We start from the raw sequence: 25097 nt of genomic DNA, 5'->3' as shown, positions 1-25097 counted from the left end.
TGGAAATACTCAGCAGGTCAGGCCGCACCTGTGGAGAGAGAAACAGAGTTAACGTTTCAGGTCAAAGACCTTTTTGTTTGACCTGCTGAGTAATTCCAGCATTTTCTGGTTTTATTTGAGATTTCCAGCACCTGCAGTTTTTTGCCTTTCCTCTACAATCCATCTTGGCACTCCCTGACCAACTGTACATTTTCAAGGAGTACAGTCACTTTATGCTCAATTACAGATTCCAGTAATTTCCCCAACCACAAATGTTAGGCTAACTAGTAAATTATTCCTTGATTTCCCTCTCACCATTCCTAAATATTGGAGCAGCAAGTGCAATTTTTCAAATTTTGTTTGATATTCCATGCTTTGCTATGTTGGGTATCATATAAAAACAAACTGTTGCAGCTGCTGCTTCATAGCTCTGCAGTGTATGTTCATCCATTTTGTTTCTCCTTTCAGATATGTATTATTTACACATCAGTTTAGAATAGGACTTTAATATTGGTGCAGCAAAGGGCAATATGAATTGATGCTCATTGAGATGGACAGTTTGAGGCTTCTCTAAAAGTGTAGATTCCAAAGATTTGCAGGTTTAAACTTTTGCCATGTGGATACCAGAACAGTTCACATTAATTACCTCTTTAATCCAATGCATCGATTGTAAGTGGCTTCCAGCTTGGTTCAATCATTCCATTACTTGCTAACGTCAATAACTTTCACTCCAACAATGCCTCCACCCTCTCTGCTTCCTCGCCTCCACCTGACTTTTCATCTGGCCCCTCTGCTCTAGCCCAGCCAAAACTGGCAATGTAGCTTGCTCCAATTCATTAGAAAAGGGTTGCTGACCTCTGTTGAAAAGGTAAGTGAAGCTAGGTTATTTGTTTCTTATCTTTTATAATCAATTAATATTTTAAATTAATTTCCACGGGAAAGTGTTTTATGTTAATTTATTTTTTTTTAAATTAATTTTTAAACTGTGCTAGTGACACCTCCAGGACTTTGTGAGTGAGTGGTCATAAATAGTTTGTGTGGTCATGGGGACCCTGTGGGAGATGAATGTGAAGTGTGGGCTGGTCAAGCATAAATCAGCTGTTACTGGCCGTAAAGAGAATGTCATCAGCAAACTGTGGATACAATTAATGTAAAAATCATATGCAGTTGTGTATCATTGCTATGTTAATATCAGAATAACTGAAAAACGTCCATAGGTGATACATAAAGTATATGAAGGGTATGTGCTTAAAATGACTAAATACACAAGAACACAGGAAAATGGAAGCAGGAGGAGGCCATCTGGCTTCTCTCTGCCTCCACCATTCAATATGATCATGGTTGATCTATGCTGGCTTCAACTCCTCGTGTGCCAGTTCCCAATAGGCATTAATTTCTCAATCTTTAAAACATTTATCTATCTGCACTTCAAATACTTCTATTGACCCAGCATCCATAACTCTTTGGGGCAAAGAATTCCAGAGATTCACTACCCTTTGGGAGAAGAAACTTCTACATACCCCGGTTTTAAATGACTTACCAACCCGTTACCGTGCAATGACGTTCCATTGTTTGAGACACTCCCACTAGTGCAGACATCTAAACATCAATCCTGTCATGCACCCTTAGGATTTTATATGTTTCAATAAGTTCATCCCTTACTCTTCTGAATTCCAAAGAACACAGATCCTGTTTAGTCTCTCTTGATAGGATAACCCTTTCATCCCAAGAATTACTTTGGTGAATCTCCTTTGGACTGCCTCTGATGCTACTATAACCTTCCTTAGTTGAGGGGACAAAAACTGCACCTACAGTGGTTAAAAACTAAACATTTCAATAGCTCCCTAGTGGTCAAGAACATATATAAGATATGAGACTGTTTACACAAAGACGTCAATATTGGTTACACTCTCAATTATTTTAAATCTAACTTAATCCACTTACATGAATCACAACCAAGAAGTTCATGTACAATTACTTAAACCTATCTGACATCTGATGCTCATATAATGTTGGCCACTGGCGATACTTGCTCTATAGTTAATGAGTTTTTTGCAGGATATAGCAACACCATGTAAAGGAAATACACAGTTTATAAACAAATCATGTTGATGGTGAAATAGTGAATTACTCAACAACACATTAATTAATCAAAATAAATGTTAAAATAAAAACTCTGATCAACATGCTGGTTGAGAATCCAATGGCTTTCTTTAGATTATCTGTTACCAAATTATACAAGGTTCTAAACAGTTCATGGAAAACAGAAAGTGATCCTAAATCTCAGAAAATGGTCACAGATCCAATACCTTTGGTCCAAATACTCCCATCAGCCCAGGGAAGCCAGACTCTCCAGGATCTCCCTAAAATAAACAAATACATATTGGTTAGTTATTAATAAGAGGCCCCATTAGGCTGGGGGTATCACTAAACACAGACAGGGATGTTAAACAGTTAGCATCATAGTAGTCATCCAATGACTTATAAAGAACTGAATATGGCTGATGTATGATAGGTGACAAATTTGACAGTTTTGCATCCCCACCTCTGTCTCATTTATGTCCTGTATTCTATTACAATACCAACAAGAATTCAGTTCATGGATCCTATCCCACACACTCAATAAGATTACATTTCTCTACTATTGCTTCATTGAACCTTGATACGTTATATTAGAATATAATTTGTACCTTATAAGGTTCAAATTATACTTCAATTTACACAACATCTGCTGCTGTATTTCCAATGTCATAAAAATGGTTCCTGTTATTTAATCTTGCATATAATAGGAGCCCACAGTACCATGAAGCAAATCAGTACCAGGTGAAAATGTGATTATACCTGAACTTTAATAATACTAGTTGTGCTTGACACTTCAATCATACTGGGTGAACACATAATGCTGAATTTCAAACTGAGCTGATTTTGAACAGAAGGTTAACCTCAATAGTACTTCCTCTCACACGTTTTTATTACACCATCATTTTGTTTGGATGACTAATTATGCAATGATCAAATGCAGTTACTTATGCACTGCTGAGGCTGTGGTCAGACTCCATTTGGAATACTGTGAGCAATTTTGGGCCCCGTATCTAAGGAAAGATATGCTGGCCCTGAAGGGGTTCCAGAGGAGGTTCACAAGAAAACTCCCAAGAATTAAAGGCTTAACATATGAGGATCATTTGATAGTTATGGGCCGGTCCTCTATAGAGTTCAGAAGGATGAGGGGAGATCTCATTGAAATATATCGAATACTAAAAGGCTTGGATAGAAGGGAGGTGGAAAGGATGTTTCCATTAGCAGGAGAGTCTAGGATCTGAGGGCATGGCCTCAGAATAAAGGGATGTCCCTTTACAAGCGAGATGAGGAGGAATTTTTTCAGCCAGAGGGTGGTGAACCTGTGGAATTCCTTGCCATGGAGTGCTGTGGCGGCCAAGTCATTGGGTGTATTTAAGGCAGAGATCAACAGATTCTTGATTGGTAAGGGGGTTAAGGGTTATGGAGAGAAGGCAGGAGAATGGGGTTGAGAGAAAAAAATCAGCCATGACTGAATGGCAGAGCAGACTTGATGGGCTGAATCACCTAATTCTGCTCCTATATCTTATGGATTGGGGTGACAGTAAAATACATTCAGAAATAACTGATTCAGTTTCATATTAGATTTAAATAATTGATGGAACAAATTGTGAGATATTTATTACAGGACATCTACATTACAAAATCAGATTTTTCAGTTTTATTAATACCCCATCCACATAGGTATGCCATCCTACACTCTTCTATGCCAATTATCACTTTGAAAGAGTTCAAGAGGACTTACTGATTGGCTTCATCTTTATGGAATCCATTTTGAAAGTATCATCATCATAGAGAAAGCTTTTAGAATTCCAAAGAGATTTTGGAAGGGTCGATTACAGAAAGTGAGCGATCTTTCAATTATTTCAAAATCACGATGCATTTACTCAGCAATACCTAGGCATTCCTTGTTACAGTGGAACTGATTGATGAGGTATTTCCATCATGTGCATAATATTTGAACATCAATATCTGGGTAGGCATTTTAGACTCAATATCACGTCAGCAAAAAGCCCAGTCAACTGGAAAATCAACAGAGTGGTTTCTGAAGAAATTCCAGGTTATTTGCAGGGTTGTGAAGAGAAACTGGAATAACTCCAGGTAACATAAATCTTAGTCATGATCTGAGCCGGACACTGATTGAATCTTATGTTTTCTTGCTAGCCTGGGTCACTGCTAAACAAATTTTAGCAGGTGATTGGCTACACAATAGGAATAATTAAGAGGATGAAGCAGGCTGTGGGAGGCTTAGGCCAAACAGCCATTTTCTGTGCTATACTTTCAGTGCAACTCATTGTAACTGGATATTTCTCAATCACATGTATGGGGCTCTGTATGCTGTTTCACTTTGCTAGTGAAAGCTGATGATGCAAGCGGTGGGACATTGTCATGGTCTTGGAAGAGATAGTGAGTCTGAAGTTTATTTTCAGCACATTTGAAAGTTAGCTGTTTATGCTGATGTCTTCTAAGTCATTCTCTCAACTCCCACTCAATTGAGCCTGATTCTGACATCACCAATGTCCACGAACACACACACAGAATACAAAAGAAGTCAGTAGGCAATGAGCAGGAGTGAAAATCTTGTTTAATTAGTCAATTCCCCAGCAGAGATCAATTAACAAACTTGTGCCTCTAACTTTGTATAGTTGCTCAAGACACAGAACATTGACGGTCATGAGTCAATGATGGCAAATGTGCAGTGGCAAAACATGATACCATCTGATCAAATGAAGCAATACATCATATACACCAGATAATCTGAGTAGGATGGTTGGTCAAGTAGTTCCTCATCAATTTTCTGCCTAATTTAAAATTAGTTCTTGATTAATTTTGGACATCACTCCAAATCACAGTCAGCTTTTATTTCCCATAATTCTCAGTCAAACTTAGCTGATATCATCTCAGTGAAATACAACTCAAGAAAAAAGTGTAACTGACCGGTTGACCTTTGGAACCTGGATCACCTCTCTTCCCTGGAAGACCTGCCCCTCCTTCTGTTCCTTTTATTCCAGGTGGTCCTGCTTGACCCCGCAAACCTCTTTCTCCCTGTGACAATTACAATGGATAAAAGAAATCCATTTAATGAAAATGATCACAGCTTACACATTATCTGTATGGCATTTAACTTACTGCTATTCTAAATCAAACAGTAACTAACAATTAAGGTTTAACATCTCAGTATTCTTTAAAATGACTTACTTCTACTGTTGTAACAATATTTCACTTTCAGACAGCAAAAATAGATGGTCCCAAACAAATATCTTTTAAATGGAATTGCTTCCCAAAAGGCAGTGGAGTCAATTGAAATTTTCAATATTGAGCAATAGATTTTTGGCTGGCATTAAGGCACATAATTGCATTTGAAACATTCATGTACTGATTGAATGGCAGAGCAGGCTTAGGGACTGATTAGTCACTTTCTGTTTCCATCACTTCACAGAATAACCAGCAGTGTTTTGAAGATTGAATATATTCTTTTTGTTCACCACCTCTTCAATGTTCTTAGCCCAGGGAATGATGTAGGAGTATGGATAAAGACATTGTGCTACTCACTCAACAAAATCAAAACTGATTGAATTAAATCACATAGAGAGGTGTTTGGTCTGGCACTAGTTTTGGCCTTCCTTAAATCGTAAGGCCATGTACAAAAGTTCTCAATAGTTAGGCCTGGTGGTAGCACAGATAATGGACAATGGTGTGCTTCAAAGTACTCTTCTATCCTTTCTACACAATGCTCTCTGATATGCTGGGACTGGTGTCCTTCTCCACAGCCAGATCACACAGACCATTTTGTCACCCTCTCAAGTGTGACCTTACCACTTCCTCAATTGGGTCCAGTCAACTTCTATATCTGGAAGAGGTGGAGTGGCTTTGGTGCAGCCTGTTAGTGGGGTTCTCATGGAGACTGGGTCTGATATGCTAATCAAGTACAAGGTCCAAGAGTAGGTGCATCAGTCCAACGCAGAAAAGAACAGCTCTTACTGTAACATGATGTATTAAATCAACAGAGTGCTGCCTCTAATCTTACAACAATCAAAAAAGATTCCAATATCCACCAGTCTCAGAATGGATAACTTCATTTACACAATTACTCTCAAAGAGAATGAGCATTAATTATAGATGTGACTGGCAGACTTCAGTTTACTTTCACTTAATTTTGACAGGCACTTCAGTACCAAAGCTTGGTACTTGGATTGGGCACATGATGTAAGTGATTCTCTTGCTGGAGCCAAATGATGATACAGAATAATTATTTATAAAATATTCTGAAGCTATGTTTGATTCTTGTGGCAAAAGGATCTACAGCTGCAATTTATTTTACAACATTATTATTGCAATTGTTTATTAAGATGCTTTAAAAAAGCATTGTGCTGAGGAATTAAACGCACTTCACTGTGTGGGTGCACTTTGCTAATTGCCTCCACAGGGACACATGGAGATGTGTTACTTTCTGTGGGACACAGTATAATAGGACAACACTAGCACTGGGGAAGCCGGAAGGACTGAGGGTTGTGTTGCCACAAAATACAGTAAATGTTGTTGCTATGTTTGTGTTCTCGATCTCTCACTACCATCATTTCCTATCTTTTGTTTTTTTTTCTCTCCAATTCCGCCCATTAACCCGATGACCTCTACAACTTACTTTCATGGCAATCCTTGCCTCAGTCAGAGATTTTCATGTTGTCCTAACCATCCCTCCCTCACCACCTCTGCAACTTAAAACTAACCTATTTTCTTTTTTTCCCATTTCTGATGAAGGGTCTTGGAATTGGCACACTATCTCTGGTTCTATTTTCACAGATGCCAACTGACCTGCTGAGTGTTTCCAGCATTTTCTGTTTTTGTTTTAGATTTCCAGCACCTGCAGTTTTTGATTTTCATTTTCTCTAACTCCGAATTGGCAGTGCAGCCTGATAATCAAATGGTGTGCAGAATTTGCTTGGTGCACATGGAATTTTATTTATTTTTACTTTTAAATAGTAAAATATGTCAAGTCATTTTGATGTAAACTGCTTCCCATTTCACTAAAATTTCTTTTGACAGCTTGAGTTGTCAGGATGATCGCTGTTTATCGTGAGCATACATTCAGCTTTAGATTTAATTTGACAGATTTGCCCAAAGGAGTAGGATTTCAGGAAATCATTTGAAAATAGGTGGAGGAGGTCTCATTTAAATACAAAAAAATCTTATGTGTTAATTATGATAAGATATCCAATTTTATTACAGAAGCTTTATTCAGAAGGTATATCAATTTTTGGATTAAATTTTCTCAAATTTGAGAGGCTGAAAGTTTTGTCTGGAATATCGTGACAGCTTTATTGGGTTATATAGTAAGTTAATTCCAAAATTAGAAGAAGTTTTTAACTTAAATCAAAAATAGGGGCATTCATTGAACTGACATGCAAGCGTAGGGTGATTAAAAGTGTGAATGGAAAATGACTAGATTCCATTATTTGCATCAGTAGAAATCTGGTCCATCCAGGAGGCAGTACCAGCTACTAAGTTACAAAGGGTGCTAACTCATTCAAACCTTTAGTAACTCCATTATCCCATCATTTTGACTAATCTGACTAGACAATATAAATGCAAGGAATTTTTAAGCAATAACTCAGGTGATACAATGCAAAGGATAGATGTTAACAAGAGACTCTAACTCATTTAATCTCCAGAAATTTAGCAAGTATTAGAGACTAAATTAATCATGTAGCTTTTTACTCAGGCTTGGTCAGTACATGCTTACGTGATCACCTGGGGATAACAGGTGTTGTCTGCGGAAAGAATGAACCAAACACCAGACTGAATTCAGTGAGGATCTCAGTCACATAATTCATTTAGCAGAGGCAAAGCAATGTATGCTTCTAATACACAGATTGACTTGGTTCCTAAAACATATTTAGGAATATTTTTGAAATCGTGTTTTGATTAAATTGAGAAGAAACAATGTTTTAATGCACTTCAATAATTTTGCAATATTTCATTACTGCCATTAATACAGCAAACCGACCTAACAGGAGACTAGTTGAACCATTGAAAGTAAGTACCTTGCTATTGAAGCTCAGACTGAAGTTATAAATCTCATAACTTGAAGGTGCATTAAAATATCGCTACTTCCCAATTTAATCAAAACACTAATTCATACCGTAAATGCTCTTTAAAATATCAACTGAAGTAGCACATTTCCTAATTATTTGCAGTAGGGGAGGTTAAGTAGAGTCAATGGTGTCACTACAGACCCAAGATGAGATTTGAAAAGGTGTAGGAAACAATGGCTTTCTAAAACAAACATAAAGCAAGATGCAACATAAGGCATTATATATTGTGTCTTTCTAGCAGAGTGACAACTCATTCCAGAGTACAATAAAATTCCGATAGTCTACTATCTGACTATTTGGAAAACCCACTGTTTGGTATCTGTGGCAGGTAATGTTTGCCACACTCCTTTTCCACTCACCTGGGCCTGGTTCCCTCGCTCCATTTCAACTTACTGGGGCTCTAATTCCTCTGTTCCCTTTTAACCCACCTTGTTTGCTGGAAAATTTATCAAACTGTATAACTTTTAAAATAAAATGATTTTAAAAGATGTTGAGGTTTAATAGAAATAACCTGCAAAGGTCCAGAAAATCTGTCAGTCCAACATCACCAAAGATACAAGAATGCAGGATTATCAGAGTTTTACTGTATTAATGTCACCTCACTCCAGTGTTACACCAGTTCATTGGCTAATGAGATCATACTTCACCTCAATGGATAATGCTCTTCTGCATTGCATGAACAGATCATCTTTAAAGAACAATCTGTCTTTCTAATGATCAGGTTATTGTACAGGACTATTTTAGGCTACTGAACTGAGACCCTGGAATTCTCAAACCTGCTCACCTTAAAGCCAGGGGGTCCCTGAGATCCAGGCAATCCGGGTACTCCAACACGACCACGTGCCCCAGATGCACCAATCAATCCCACATTCCCATCATCTCCCTGTTCTCCCTAAAGTATGAGGAAAAGTTGCACGTTAACAAGCTTAAGCAAAATAAACTATTTGTCCGCTAATTGGGGCATAGGTAGGGTGAATGCACGCGGTCTTTTTCCCAGGGATTGGAAATCAAGAACTGGACGGCACAGATTTAAGGTGAAAGGGGAAAAGATTTAAAAGGGATCTGAGGGGCAACTTTTTCACGCAGAGGGTATTACATATATGGAAATGAGCTGCCAGAGGAAGCGGTTGAGGCAGAAACAATAACGACATTTAAAAGACATTTGGACCGGTGCATGATTAGGAAAAGCTTAGAGGGATATGGACCAAATGTGGTAAATGGGACTTGCTTAGATGGGTAACTTGGTTGGCATGGACGAGTTGGGCTGAAGGGCCTGTTTCTGTGCTGTATTACTCTATGAGTCAAATTCTAAAACCATTGTGATTTGTTATGCAATTGAAGTTGTAATTTATTATACTAAAAGAAAAGGATCTGGGAATATATAATAACTGACAAATGTAATGTGCAATCCTGAATTCATTCATTTCACCTCATGATTATGTACGTCTTATTCAGTTTGCTCTTTAATCTGTTCTGTGTCAATGAAAACACATTCATTCTCTAATATCTTATGACTAAAACTTCCTAGCATTATTGCAAATTTAGTAAATCTCTTCTATAGCTTCACTGTCTCAGCAGCACTCATAAAGCAGGGCCCATTGTTTTAAAATCTTGAGGGCTAATATCCTTTTTATTTTGACAGCTTTATCAAATTGCTTGCTATCTTAACTAAGCTGAGTCAAAAAGAACATTTGCTCTCTTCATTACAGGTGAAATAGATGACAGCAGGGGATCACAATGTACAGAAAACAAAAATGTCTTTATTATCAGAGGTTAGTTACAATGATGGTACTTTTGATGGTTGGGCTACATTTAAATTTGTTGACTTTGGCAGAAATGTACATCACGTGTGAAAAGAGTCTGTAGTAAAAGCAGACCAATACTTCATTTTCAACCAATATGTGAATACTGTTAGCATCTTGATTACTTGACTGTTTCAAAGGAAATTCCTTTACATGAAAGAGATTCCATGGGACCAATAACCCCATCTTGGCTACTGATCTTTTGATCCAACCTGGATGACGAGGCTCTGGAGATGCTGGAAGTTCATGCATGTAATGTCTTACATTGAATGAATAATTTGGTAAATACTATTGCCTAAGAAAAAGCTGTCTTCCCCCAAAAACTGCTACATACCATTAAAAACTAATAGCATTCATAGTATTAAATCCTTTACCAATTGCTTCCATGACCTACATGTTCATTGTGGACTGCGATGGCTGTGGACTGTGGGCATGAAGGGGAGGAGGATATCAAGGGCAGTACGTGACAGGTGGGATTAAAAATTGGCTCTCCAGTTATAAAGAAAACCTCGTAAGTGCAGAATTAATTCTGGGCCTGAGTACATAACTTGGGTGAAACAATTTTGCACAAGGTACCACAAACAGGTACATAATCTCTTAATTGTATATTCATTAAGTTTAATTCCTGCTGGAAGCTTGGGCAAAGGACACCTACTATCTTCTTCTTCCATACTGTAAGGTGACACACTTCTGGGGAATTGTGCAGGTGCTTCTTCCCCTCCATACTGTATCAGTAGACCTGATGGTGTCTGTAAAAATGGGCCATGCTCAAACCAATTCCTGGGACATTTCACTACTACATATATGATGTTTGGTATTTTGCCTGCACCTCTGCTATGATAAATATTATAATTAAATGTAAAAAAGCAGTTATCACAGAAGGCATTGCTGTTATCACCAACCATCAAGTTTCATCAGCTGGGTTAGGCAATATAGTGGTGGCTAACGAAGCAGATATTAGATTACAGATGATCTCAATATTATTTGTGGACAGTGGCACTAACAGGATTTATTAACTGAACAGTTTGGGAGTGAGTCTTTACTTTTAAATATTATTCATTAGTAATAACAATGTATTGGATTGCAATTATTTGATGGATAGACTATGTGCTAGGCAGTGGTAGTATAGCTTATAAAGTGCACAGGTGTGTGGTTTATTACTTTCAGAGCTGTGCAATATTACTGTTACAGAGCAAGATTTCTACAGGGATGATTACTTAAATCAATATCTTAGAGATGCCAATACAGATATTTTTATTATTATCAGAAGGTTCTTCTTACTGTAATTCCTGGTTTGCCATCGATTCCTGGAATTCCATCCAAACCTGGAGCACCCTCTTGACCTTGCCGGCCAACAACACCCCTCGGACCAGGAGGCCCAACTGGACCCTAAGTGTTAAAAACAAAAATAACATTAGTTAAGTTTTAAAATTTTTAGATTGCAACAACATAAGAATGTATGGTACATAATATTCATTTCCATACTATAGAATGTTCTTTCAATGCAAGAGGGACTGTACTTCAAAACTACTTTTTGAAAAAAAACACTTTGGAACATTCTGCAAGGTATGTGAAAGGCATGGTATAAATAGATATCATTTTTTTCTCTTTCGATGTACCATACTATTGGAAAATAATTATATTTACTGTTATTAAGGCAGACTAATCACATCCTCAGGGCATATCAAGCATTGTAGTCAATAAAATAGTTTGGATCCTAGTTAGTGTTGAAATGGGTAAGGCCCCACCAAATTGCAATATTGCAGAAAATGTGGATCCTGCAATATCTGGCATCTGATGCAAAGCACTGGATTGTCCAACGTGCTCCTACTCCTGGGGTCTCCAACCTCCCTCTCAGATGCTCTCACAGTTTATTGACTGGGAGCTCCCAGGATTGCTGACTTTCCAGACTTGAATGCATCCCAGAGCTGTAGCCTTCATTTCAGCTGTTTCTTGGACCTCTGGCCTCCCTCTTGCCCTGAGGATATTGAGCCTCAATTTCATCTGTTCCTGGGATTTCTGGTCTCTCAGGCACTTCTGGGGCTTGGAGTCTGCCCTCACAATCCCAGATCCCAGACTCACCTGTTTCTGCAGCAGACTCTCTGAACCAAGCCAACTGTGTCCCGGGAGTACAGCAATGAGGTGCAGAGCACTGGCACCAATGGAAAAAAGTCAACTACTTAAGTAAAACATTTCACTGATGGGATTAAATGAGATGCTTTATATGTCTTAAAGAAGTATAAAAAGTCTATTAGCTTAAGTTAGGTGATGCCTTAGTAAAGCATTAATACACTGTAAACACTGTACACATGTAAAACACTTACAGGTGGGCCTGGGCTTCCTCGCATGCCTCGGACACCTGTTTTTCCTTTACGTCCCTGTAAAAATGAAAAATATTGAACTGAGTTTTGACAGTTTGATGTCATGTTGCACAGTAGAATTCAGCTTTATCACATGTTTACCTTTGTTTTTGTTTTGCAGTTCTGGTCACAAGAGAATAGGTTTGAAGTTCCTGGCTTATAAATTTATCTTCGGTCAATAGTGCTAATCTGGCACTAGAGTACCAGCTATCTGTTGTAGTCTCCTCTTGAAATTTGGTTCCATTGCCATCAATGCAATCAATTATCAGGAACAGAGTAAAACACACAGACACTTGTTTAGCCCTAGCAAATAGAGGTGCATTTCTTTCCCACTGTGACTACATTGCTAGAAGGACTGTGGTTACAATGCATATGCTGACAGCTGAATTCCAGACTAATGAAAATTCTGCAGTCAGAAAAAGGGATATAAAAAAATGCAGTTGATCCACAGAAACAGCAAATGAAACAGTAATATTCTACTTGCAACATAGAGTAACAGGGTGTTTAACTTTAGAGTGTAGCATTTCATTTTATTTTTAAAAATCCTAGATGTTAGTGAGTATCCAATTATGGCTAGTTTCTAATAGATTTGGATTGTTCTTATAACTCAGTGGTTCCTGCCACAGTCATCTTACATTGACTTGATTTACCCACATTGGCAAATTTTACTTGTTCTTGCAAGACTAATAGGTGGAAATTGGGAGGGGATCTATGTTTGCCTATTGCTGTAAAACAAGGCAGGAGTTAAAAAAAAATAAAAATGACCTACTGGTCATCAGCTACTCAACAGGATTTTCTTTCCCTCACTCCTGTTTACCATCTGTTATGTTAATCTTTTGGAAAACTGAGGGACATTTCCCCATATTAAAGGTGCTGCATTATTCTTAATATTGTTGTTTCTTTGAAAATCTGTAAAATTCTTATTTGCTCTGCAGGGTACAAATGAAGAATGGAAGGTGGGTTTCTTTACTATACAGGTACGACTTAAGTGTTACATATAGTAATGCTGTGGATATCTTATACCATGAGATGGGGGTGCATTGAATACGAGGGATGCTGATTATCATAACTAATCTGCTAACAACACTACTATTTACAATAACAACACTTTATTCCTTTCAATAGTGCAGACACGAGGTGCTGGTTTGCAGTGATTAGACCACAAGACATTGGAGCAGAATTAGGCTATTCAGCCCATCGAGTCTGCTCCGGCATTTGATCATGGCTGATTTATTTTTCCCTCTCAACCCCATTCTCCTGCCTTCTCCCCGTAACCTTTGATGCCCTTACTAATCAAGAACCTATCAACATCCGCTTTAAATATACCTAATGACTTGGCCTCCACAGCCGTCTGTGGCAATGAATTCCACAGATTCATCACCCTCTGGCTAAATGTATTCCTTCTCATCTCTGTTCTAAAGGGACATCCTTCTACTCTGAGGCTGTGCCCTCTGGTCCTAGACTCTCCCACGACTGGAAACATCCTCTCCACGTCCACTGCCTCCGGGCCTTTCAATATTCGGAAAGTTTCAATGAGATCCCTCCCCTGCCTTCCCATCCTTTTAAATGCCAGCGAGTACAAGCCCAGAGCCATCAAACGTCCCTCATACATTAACCTGTCCATTCCTGGGATCATTCTTGTAAACCTCCTCTGGACCCTCTCCAATGCCAGCACATCCTTCCTTGGATATGGGGCCCAAAACTGCTCACAATAGTCCAAACGTGGTCTGACCAACACATTATAAAGCCTCAGCATTACATCTTTGCTTTTATATTCTAGTCCTTTCAAAATGAATGCTAACATCGCATTTGCCTTCCCTATTACTGACTCAACCTGCAAGTTAACCTTCAGGGAATCCTGCACTAGGACTCTCAAGTCCCTTTGCACCTCTGATTTCTGAATTCGCTCCCCGTTTAGAAAATAGTCTACGCCTTTATTCTTTCTACCAAAGTGCATGACCGTACACTTCCCTACGCTGTATTCCATCTGCCACTTCTTTGCCCATTCTCCCAACCTGTCCAAGTCCTTCTGCAGACTCCCTGCTTCCTCAATACTACCTACCCCTCCACCTATCTTTGTAACATCCACAAACTTGGCCACAAAGCCATCAGTTCCGTCATCCAGATCATTAACATATAACGTGAAAAGTAGTAGACCCAACACCGACCCTTTGGGGAACACCACTAGTCTCCGGCAGCAACCAGAAAAGGCCGCCTTTATTCCCACTTTTTGCCTTCTGTAAGTCAGCCAATCTTCTATCCATGCAACTACCTTTCCTGTAATACCCTGGGCTCCTATCTTGTTTAGCAGCCTCGTGTGCGGCACCTTGTCAAAGGCCTTCCGAAAATCCAAGTAAACAACACCTACCGACTCCTTTGTCTATCCTGCCTGTTACTTCCTCAGAATTCCAACAGGTTTGTCAGGCAAGATCTCCCCTTAAGGAAACCATGCTGACTTCAGCCCATGTTATCATGAGCTTCCAGGTACCCCAAAACCTCATCATAATAGATGGACTCTAACATCTTACCAACCACTGAAGTCAGGCTAACTGGCCTATAATTTCCTGTCTTTTGCCTCCCTCCTTTCTTAAAGAGTGAAGTGACATCTGTGATCTTCCAGTCCTCCGGAACCATTTCTGATTCTAGTGATAGATTCTTGAAAGATCACTACTAAAGCCTCCACAATCTCTTCAGCTACCTCTTTCAGGGTGTAGTCCATCCGGTCCAGGTGACTTATCTACCTTCAGTCCTTTCAGCTTCCCAAGCACCTTCTCCTTAGTAATAGTGACTATCTTTACTTCTGCCCCTCTTCCAAATTACTCCCAGAAACTCCTGCCATTGAAGATGCAGGATCATTTCATCCCAAAGAAGAAGCATTCTAAAGTGATGATGAGGCAACCGTGGCTGACAAGGGAAGCCAAAGACAGCATAAAAGCAATAGAGAAAGCATACAATGTTGCAAAAATTAGTGGGAACCTGGAGGATTGGGAAGCTTTTAAAAACCAACAGAAGGCAACTAAAAAAGCAATAAGGGGAGAAAAGATGAAATATGGAGGTAAGCTAGCCAATAATATAAAAGAGGATACCAGAAGTTCTTTTCAGATATATAAAGAGTAATGGAGAGGCAAGACTGGACATTGGACCACTGGAAAATTATGCTGGAGAGGTAGTAATGGGGAACAAAGAAATGTCGGATGAATTGAATAAGTATTTTGCATCAGTCTTCATTGTGGAAGACACCAGCAACATGCCAGAAATCCAAAAGAGTCAGGGGGCAGAAGTGAGTGTAGTTGCTATTGTTAAGGAGAAGGTGCTGAGGAAGCTGAAAGGCCTGAAGGTTGATAAGTCACCTGGACTGGATGGACTACACCACAGGGTTCTGAAAGAGGGAGCTGAAGAGATTGTGGAGGCTGACTTCAGTGGTTGGTAAGATGTTAGAATCCATTACTAAGGATGAGGTTATGGTGTACTTGGAAGCTCATAAAATAGGCCGAAGTTAGCATGGTTTCCTTAAGGGGAGTACTTGCCTGACAAATCTGTTGGAATTCTTTGAGGAAGTAACAGGCAGGATAGACAAAGGAGAGTTGGTAGATGTTTACTTGGATTTTCAGAAGGCGTTCGACAAGGTGCCACACATGAGATTGCTAAATAAGATAGGAGCCCATGTCATTACAGGAAAGGTAGTAGCATGGATAGAAGATTGGCTGACTGGCAGAAGGCAAAGAGTGGGGATAAAGGGGGCCTTTTCTGGTTGGCTGCCGGTGCCTAGTGGTGTTCCCCAGGGGTCAGTGTTGGTTCTGTTACTTCTCACGTTATATGTAATCCTTTTTTGGACTCCCTTTATTGCAAGTGTATCCTTCCTTGTATAGAGAGGCTAGACACGATAATCTATGTCCAGTCTTACCAGGATCTTATAATTCCTGTAAGATTTCTTTACTTGTGTACTCAAATCCTCTTGCATTTAAGGCTAACACACCATTTGCCTTCCTAATTGCTTGCACGACCTGTATGTTAACTTTCAGTGATTTGTGTGCGACACCCAGGTCCATTTGAACAACAACATCTTTCACCAGTTTGTTGGAGTCCAAACTGAACAGAATTTCTCTACTTTCACTCATTTCTTTGAAGACTGATATGTTTGCATGCTAATTATCTCTGTTTTTGCATTGTATTTGGCTCCTTGGAATAAATTCTCACTCTTCTTATATTTAAAACTGGCACCTTTATCATTGACTGGCATATATTTCCTTTAGTCATTTAAAAAATAAGTTTTATTTTTCCACCAAAATTGATGACATCAAAATTTCCCACATTGCCTTCCATCTACCATGTCCTTGCCTACTCTCTTAGCCTATCAATATCCCAAATGAAGCCTCTTCACAACCCACTCTGACAGCATTTTTTCATTTGTATAAATGATTTGGATCAAGGCACAAATATGATGATGATAACAAATAATGATAATAATTTGATATATTCCAAAGTTGTACATATGGTAAACCATGAGGCCGAAAGCAAGAGCATGCAGTACTTGGACACGCTGGTGGTCGGAGTATATGAATAATAAATGTAGTGGTATGTGTAACCATGAAGTGTGAGATAAAGGATTAAGAATAGCAATATACTCCAAGTAGCCAGATAAAATGCAAATACAGTGATATTTAGAGTATAGACACATAGGTCTTCAGAGAAATGAATAGAAGTAGAGAAGTACTGTTCAGTTCTGTCTCCAATGCAAACTTGACCACCAATGCGATGGAAAGCTGCCAATAACTGACAACCCCATTATAGAGTATATTAGTATGATGTAAAAGGTATGGTAAAAATTGACTAAGATTACTCTAAGTTATAGTTACGAGGGAATATTTAAAACATACTTTTTTACTGGAAAATTGAAAGTATTTAATCATTTTGAATATCTTCAGCTGATGGGTAGATCTAGTTAACTACAGTGGACAGACTGAGAATTATTACTAGAAGAGAAAGCAAAAATTGGAAAAACTCTTTTCACACAGAAAATTAATAGAATGTGAAATACTTTATTACAAGTAAATGCTGAGGCAAAATATACATTATCACAAAACAGAATTAAGTCTCTATTTTAAAAGGAAGGAAAATAAATATATGGAACATGAGTAAGTACAGTGGGCTACATTGCTTTGTTCTTGTTGATTTCTTTGATTCTACATCATTGGCTATATGAAATATTACTTATCATGGGCAAAAAGTTACCTACCTCTTGACCTTTAGATCCTTTTACACCTGGTTGACCCGGAGGTCCGGGATTACCCTAGAAATGCAAAACAAATAATTAAGGTATTATCTGTAATTCTATTTCTAATGCAAGCCAGCATTTCTACAACGTAAAAGCCATCCTCCTTTATGTGGAATCACTTATTGTTGCCCTTCCCATCCAGACAAATTCTCCCCCCACTGCACAATCATGTAAGTGATTCAACATTTGAGGTTTGGTGGACAGAATTAAGAAATACTGGCAATTTTTAAAAAATGAAATTTTAATCTTTCGGAGCATTTATGTAATGTCTGCAACATGTCAATTTTTATGAAGTTTTAAAATGTACTTACTGGTAAACCTTGTTGCCCAGGCTTCCCTCTCTCACCATCCAGGCCTTCCTGACCCTGTAGGAAATACACGTCCATCAATGATTGTGGTGCTAATATCTAGGCAATCTATAATATGAAGGGTATTTGGAGTGTTTTAAATTCAAGCACCCAAGTAGCATCACATTTGTTTATTGTGCACTGTTCTGGTGACAGTGTGTACAATTCTAGGATAGTCTCCTTGTCTCATATTCTATGCCTCAGTTTATGAATAAATCATCTGGTCTGCCTTTTTAAACATCTTTTCAACCTGCCCTGTTATTTTAAAGAATCTGTGGACATGCACTTCAAGGAGCCTCTGTGCATCCACACCTTTCAATGTCCTCCTATTTATTGCATGCCTTGCCTCACTGGATCTTCCCAAATGCATTACCTCATACTTCTCTGGAGTAAATTCCATTCGTCACTTTTCCACCAAACAAGCCATCAATATCCTGCTGATATTGAATTTTTTCCTCCTCCCTATCAATCACAGGTCAATTTTTGTATACCCTGTCCAATTCCAAGACACTTGTGATTTCATCATGGAATGATCATTAATCTGGGTAAAATTGATATTGGATTGTGCAGCATTAAAAAAAAAGAATGCTTTGCGATCTGAGTTCTGGGCTACTGTATTGTCCACTGATGGATGAAAGCATTTGCAGTTCAATAGTTAAGGCACACTATCGCAAATTGTTTGAATCCAAGTAGAAGCTTAATTGCTAATTATATCAAAGAAAACTGAGCCAAGTGTGATAATTACTGCTGAAATAAAACACAGAAGATCCCTTTAATAATACAGGGAGTACACATTGATGCTGAGGGAAGTGGTAGATAACTTACAGGATAACCAGGATCTCCAGAATCGCCTCTGTCTCCCCGATCCCCAGTAGGACCCTACAAAAAAGATTCACTTCAGTTAGTTAGGTACTTTGTTCTTCTTTTACATAGATTGTGGATAAAGCTGCGGAAAATCTGCCCTGCTGCAGATATTTTCTATTTAACTTTACTACCTCTAATATGAACCTTCATGTTTATGTGTTCTAATTCTTATTTTGGTTTGATTTTCAGAGTGATGATTCTACACAAGTTGCAGATACTGTTTCTTTATTTTATTAACTGAGACAGTATTACAGAGAGAAATCAGAAACACATTATTACTTTGATAATTGACAAAAATCTGGTGCAAAGTGACAAGAGTTAAGTATGTTGTTTAAAGCTGGAAATTAATGAAAACTTTTCTTGAAATTTACCTAAAAACATCTGCTGAGAGTTGAATCTGCACTAACTTGAGCACTCTGGTAACAATTTAATGACTGGAAACTGAATTGTCTTTGTGGTTCTCTGCAGAAGTTATCGTCATTCTGAAGAACATCTCGTGGCTTTGACTTATAATGCAGCTTGTATTAGGTTACATCAATTGCATGCAGATGTAGGGCCTGTATTTGCATATGGCTGTCAAGAAGTTTGCCTACTATTGCTTTCATCATTACTTTAATGGAGGCAATAACCTATTTAATTTTAACTCGGTGAAGAGTGTAATTTCAGTGTTCAAGTTATCATATAACTTTCTGTGTATCGAGAACATGGATCTGTGCCCTGCATTGGATGTGCCTATCCTGTATTTGGTATGCTGTTGGCTGAGAGATAGATATCAAAACCCCAAACTTAGCATTCCTTTAGTGTACTCCCACTAATACTCTGGCAGGAATGTAGTGGAAGGCTAAGTATTCTCAGGCCATGATGATTAGAATCACTCAGCCAAAAGCATACCAAAATAAGCAACAGGACTGCCCTTCATGACTCAGCTCCATTTGCTGGATACATAAGCAATTACACAATACTCTCAAGCACTGGGCTGAAATTCATGGCCTTGATCCATGGCATAACTGTGTCAGGCCAGAACTGTGGCTTGCTTTTGCCTCTTGATGCTGAGGTAATTTGTTTCTTTTATTATGCCATTGATATTTGCAAGGCATGACCTTCCCTTCCAAAATGAGGGGAATTTCAGGTAAATATCTCAACTATTTCCTGTCTCTGGAGGGAAGGAAGTGAGAGGCGTGGGATACAGGCAGATTGATCCAGCCTGCAATGTCCGTTTCTGGGGCCCTCACATGGTGCATCCGGCCTATATATAGTATTCTTCCTCAGGCAGTGCAGGGAGTCTCAAACCAGAAGCAGTATAAATATAAAAACAATGGCAGTGGGGAAGTTTATGGTTGTTACACTGTGGCCATCACCATTAAACTTAAGAAGTAAGGACTTCTTACAAGCTGAGAAACATTGGAGTTAAAGGAAAGTTAGAAAACATGCCAACATGCAGACAATGGTTAGAAGTCGTCATAATCAGTTAAGGAAGCAGTTTCAATGGTCCTAAGGTATTCACAATAATATTTTACCCTGTCACCGGGTGGACCGGATGGTCCTTCCACCTTCCCATCATCCCCTTGTTCACCCTGAAGCACAAGAAAAATTCTGTCAACAACATTCTTAGTACACTCCAGAAAACGGGACTTACAAGTAGGTCTAACTTAAACTCCAATGAAGTGTTAATGATCTGATTACTGTGGCAATAAAAGAATAAACAAGACAAAGTACAGAAAATAAAACCAAGAGTCTTTTTCCAGTAACTTGGCTTTTTACTGGTACAGGTTCACTGATGATTGAACCTAAACCCATGAATCACTTAAGAGTTGGCAGGCTGTCGCTACACTGTAGCTAGATTTATAGATAACATTACTTAATACCAGTGTTGTTAAGCTCAGAATTAAGTAAAGATTTTTGGGGTATTAATATCTACCTTAGTAACATTACCACAAAAGAAAAAAATTCACTAATTTCTACAAAATATCCTACTTTTTGACTCCAGCTGGACTGCATTCAATTTAGGAAGATGTAAAGGTTTTGTGAGGGTAGAGATGAGTTCCAGCAGGAAATACATTAGTGGATAGATTGAGATTATTCTCTCTGAAGCAGAGAAGATCAAGAGGAAACCTGACAGAGAAATTTAAAATCACGATGGACATTGACTGAAAACACCCCATATTATGGAATTGTGGTTCAAGTATGGTGCATGGCATCTCTTGACTGGGCTTGTTGTAGGGTAACATTCCTGAAGGGACGCCTCTGATACTTAACAGTCTTCTTCTTAGGCAGGCCCTCAGGATCAGGATTGCAGTTTTGTGGGAAATGAGGTGACTGATGAGGCCAGTATGGGAACTGTGGATTCTTCTGTAGATGGGGCAAGAGATGCTGGACGAAGTAGGCTGGTGGATAGTTTGTGGGGTGGTGTGCTGTTTGACCCACGGAGTTCTTCCAACATTTTGTTTTTTTTGTCTGTTTGGTATCAGGCATGCAAACAACGTGGAATGTCCAACAGAGCCAACTGGGTGTAATTAGGGTCTCAATGCTAGGGATGTTGATCTGGGCAGGACATTGGCATTGGTTCAGTTATCTTCCAATGAATTTGGAGGATTTTGTGGAGGTAGTGTTGGTGATATCTTTCCAGTGCTTTGACGTGCCTGCTGTAGGTAGTCGAGGTTTCAGATGTATATAGAAGGCAGGAATCACTGCGGTCTGGTTTCATGCCAGGTTTGAGATCTTGTTCTTCAAACACACTTTTCCTCAATCAGCCAATGTCTGTGTTGGTGCATTGAAGGCAATACTGACTGTCCTCAAGTCTCACAGCATCATGGGCAGTCGAAGGGGTCTTCCTCTGTGATCCGTTGCCATTGTGGAGAGAAGATAATGCTGAATAAGTGAACAGGGAAAGGATCATGGTGGGAAAGGACCAGGCAAATTAGATACTGGATATCTGAAACAAAAAAAGAAAATGCTGGAGGTACTCAGAATGGTGTTTTTTTTTATTTATTGACTTTTCAAGATCTGGATGTCACTGCAAAAGCAGCATTTTTTTGCCCATTCCTAATTGGCTTGAAAGAGGTAGCGGTGTGCTGTTACTGTCTGCTGTCCTTCTGGTTAAGATATTTCCACACAGCCATTGGCTGGTTCCAGAATTTAGATCCAGAAATGAAGTACTGGTTATAGACCTCCAAGTCAGGGAGGTATGAAGCTTGCAGGTTGTGGTGCTCCAGTGTGACGACTACCCTTGTCCTTCTTGGTGGTGGAGGACACAGGTTTCTGGTGCTGTCAGAATAGTCTCAGTAAATAACTGCACTGCATCTTGTAGATAATATATTGCAAGATCTGATGCCAGAGGTGTAGGGAATGAATGATTAGGGTGGTGGATAAGGACTAATCAAGGGGTTGCTTTATGCTGAACAAGGTTTAGCTTTTTGAGAGTTGTTGGAACTCTAGGCAAGTGGAGAGTATTCCATCACATTTCTGACTTGTGCCTTACAGATGGTGGTAAGATTTTGGGTTGTCAAGCTCATTGCAGCCTCTGACTTGCTATTGTCACCACTGTATCTATGCAGCCACAAGAGACTGCAGATGCTAGAATCTGGAGCAAAAAAACAAACTGCTCGGAGGAACTCAGCAGGTCAGGCAGCATCTGCAGAGGGAAATGGAGAGTTGGCGCTTTGGGTCGAGACCCTTCATGTGGGCTGAAAGTGGAAATAGCCGGTATAAAGTGGTAAGGGGAAGGGGTGGGGCAAGAGCTGGAAAGTGATAGGTGGATCCAGGTGAGGAGGGGTGATAGGCAGATGGAGGAGGGAAGGGTGGAAATTGCGACAGTGGCTGGGAGGTGATAGGTGGAGGTGACAAGGGGCTGCAGCTGATGGAATCTGATAGGAAAGAAAGGTGGAGCATGGAACCAAATAAGGGAGGTGGGGTGAGCAGATGGGAAAAGTTTTGGGGGGGGGGGGAGGTTAGGGGACCCAGTGGGAGGAGTGTGTGTGTGTGATAGGCAGATGGAGTAGGTGGAGGAGGGGAAAGAAACTGAATGATGGGGGCTGTGGAGGAGGTTGGGTGTGTGTCGGAGGGACAGGGTAGACGAGGAGGAGAGGGAAAGGGATTGAGGGGGAGCATGTTATCTGAAATTGGAAAATTCTATGTTCATGCATCTGGTTGTAGATTACGGAATATGAGGTGCTGTTCTATAGTTTGTGTTTGCAAGACCACTTAAGAGGGCATTTAAGAGTCAATCACATGGACGGGTGTCCCAATTTAGACAAACATATAGCCCAGACCAGGTAAGGATGACTGATTTCCTCCTCTTCAGAGTTCTCTGTGGTTGTGAATTCCACAGGTTCACCACCCTCTGAGAGAAGAAATTTCTCTCAACTTAGTTCTAAAAGTCTTACTGCATATTCTGAGACTGTGACTCCTCATTCTAGACACACCAGCTAGGGAAATCATTCTTCTCATACCCAGTATGTCTCGATCTGTTAGAAAATTGTATGTTTCAATTAGATCCCCTCTCCTAAATTCTAGGGAACACAAACCTTGTCAACCTAATCTCAGCTCGTAGAGCAGTCCAACAAATCAGTACAGTGAGCCTCTGCTGCATGCCCTCAAGGCAAGTATTTTTCTTCTTCGATCAGGGGACCAAACCTGCACACAATACCCCAGGTGTGGTCTCACCAAGATCTTGTATAATTGTAGCAAGTCAGCCTTGCTCCTGGACTCAAATCTTCTCACTGTGAAGGCCAACATACCTTTTACCTTCTTAACTGCTTGCTGGAAAGTATTATTGTACAGAGATATGGGTGCTCTTCTATGCATCTAGTCGCACAGCTGGCCCATGTACCCACCACTTGTTTGCTTTCAGTGGTGGGTACATGGGCCAGCTCCACGTGACTAGAAGCGTAGAAGACCACCCATATCTCTTTGTACAATAATACTTTCTAGACAAATACCATTATAATAACACTCCATCTTTGTTTTGATACATTTATCAACATTATACTGCATCTGCCAAGTGTTGCTCATACTGCCTAAGTCATCTTGAAGTGGGTCATTATTAGGGCCACTTGTTTTTTAACCAAACTCCAGATTATTAACTGATGCTACTGAGTGTTTCCAGCATTCTCATTTATTTCAGATTTTCAGCATCTCTCAATCCCAGAATTGTTTTCTTTTCTCTCTATTGTCCTCATTAATCTCCTTCCAATATCAATAAGTCTGTCTCTATCAGTTAAGGAATAGCTTGGATGGTGTTGGTGACAATCACATCAATCTCCCAGTTTATAATAGATAGGGCAGATATTTGTAAGATTTTTTTCCTGGGATAGAAAAGAAGATGGTCTCTTGTGATTTCCTCTCATAGACGACTAAAGGTACTTATTGATTTCTCCACAGTGCATTCAATTTGACAGTTAATATTCAAATTTGCATGGGATGGGACTAACTGATAGATTTTTCATAAGGCTGAGTGGTCTCCCTCTGTGCTGCATCATTCCATGATTCTATTAACTTTTTTCAAAACAGAGTGATGACAAATGAGCTTCAGAATTTTACTGAAAAGGCAGTCTTGGTCCTTACAACTCAGGATGCCAGACATTACGAAACAGTTTTTTTTCTAATCTTCCAGTGAAATAAGATCTTCCTTATGGGGTTGTGCAGACAGCAAGTTAATTTCAACTGTCAGGACTTGGCAGTTGTTCCCACCTTTAGGATTGCTGGACAATCCTGGGGAGTTTGTTTTCCTGACAGCTGAGTCCAGCTGAAACAGAGCCAGTTTTTAATCACAGATAATGTAGAGGTGAATCCGCAATGAACCATAGGACTGTGTTTTTAAAGCCGAGTCTGGAGAACTCATTGCTAAACCAATCAAGAAACCCCAAACATCATAACAATTGGAAAATGAGAGTAACTACAGTTAAAAATGGTTTGGGAGTCAGATCTTTTCCATCTCCCAACACAGCAATCATCCCTTTGACGAATGCAATAAAAAATTAAAGCACAACTGTTACATTTGGTAATATTCAGCTGGTTGCTCCTGTCTGCCCCATTTTACCATTGAATTTTACAAAAAATTATACAAAATTAGTATTATTTGAAGCCATTTTTTGAAAACCATTCCTTGTTTGTAAATGAGGCAATATGCTGTAATTCTGAGGCATTATTGTGTATGTGAACAAGATGTCCAGAAAACAGCCTTTCCATTGTGAAAAATATGCAATATATTTGTTTTAAATTTCCTTTTCTTCCATTGCAATGGTGATAATAGTCTGAGTACAATAAATTCCTCCTAATATTTTCAGACAAAAGCTTTTCAAACA

At 39.3% G+C, this 25097-nt stretch overlaps 1 protein-coding gene across 1 annotated transcript in view; it reads right to left on the bottom strand.

Annotated features, from left to right (window-relative positions):
- The window catches only part of col27a1b (collagen, type XXVII, alpha 1b), a 425030-nt gene that overhangs the window by 24050 nt on the left and 375883 nt on the right, over positions 1-25097 (bottom strand). The window contains exons 43-51 of the mRNA XM_052036787.1: positions 20313-20369; positions 18757-18810; positions 17896-17949; positions 17546-17599; positions 12274-12327; positions 11231-11338; positions 8932-9039; positions 4993-5100; positions 2289-2342 (exon numbers count right to left, since the gene is read on the bottom strand). Coding sequence (XP_051892747.1) covers positions 2289-2342; positions 4993-5100; positions 8932-9039; positions 11231-11338; positions 12274-12327; positions 17546-17599; positions 17896-17949; positions 18757-18810; positions 20313-20369 — 651 coding nt within the window. The remainder of the gene's footprint in view (positions 1-2288; positions 2343-4992; positions 5101-8931; positions 9040-11230; positions 11339-12273; positions 12328-17545; positions 17600-17895; positions 17950-18756; positions 18811-20312; positions 20370-25097) is intronic.

The sequence above is a fragment of the Pristis pectinata genome, chromosome 23 (assembly GCF_009764475.1).
Source record: "Pristis pectinata isolate sPriPec2 chromosome 23, sPriPec2.1.pri, whole genome shotgun sequence".
Lineage (NCBI taxonomy): Eukaryota > Metazoa > Chordata > Chondrichthyes > Rhinopristiformes > Pristidae > Pristis > Pristis pectinata.
This window is presented reverse-complemented; position numbering and strand designations above follow the sequence as displayed.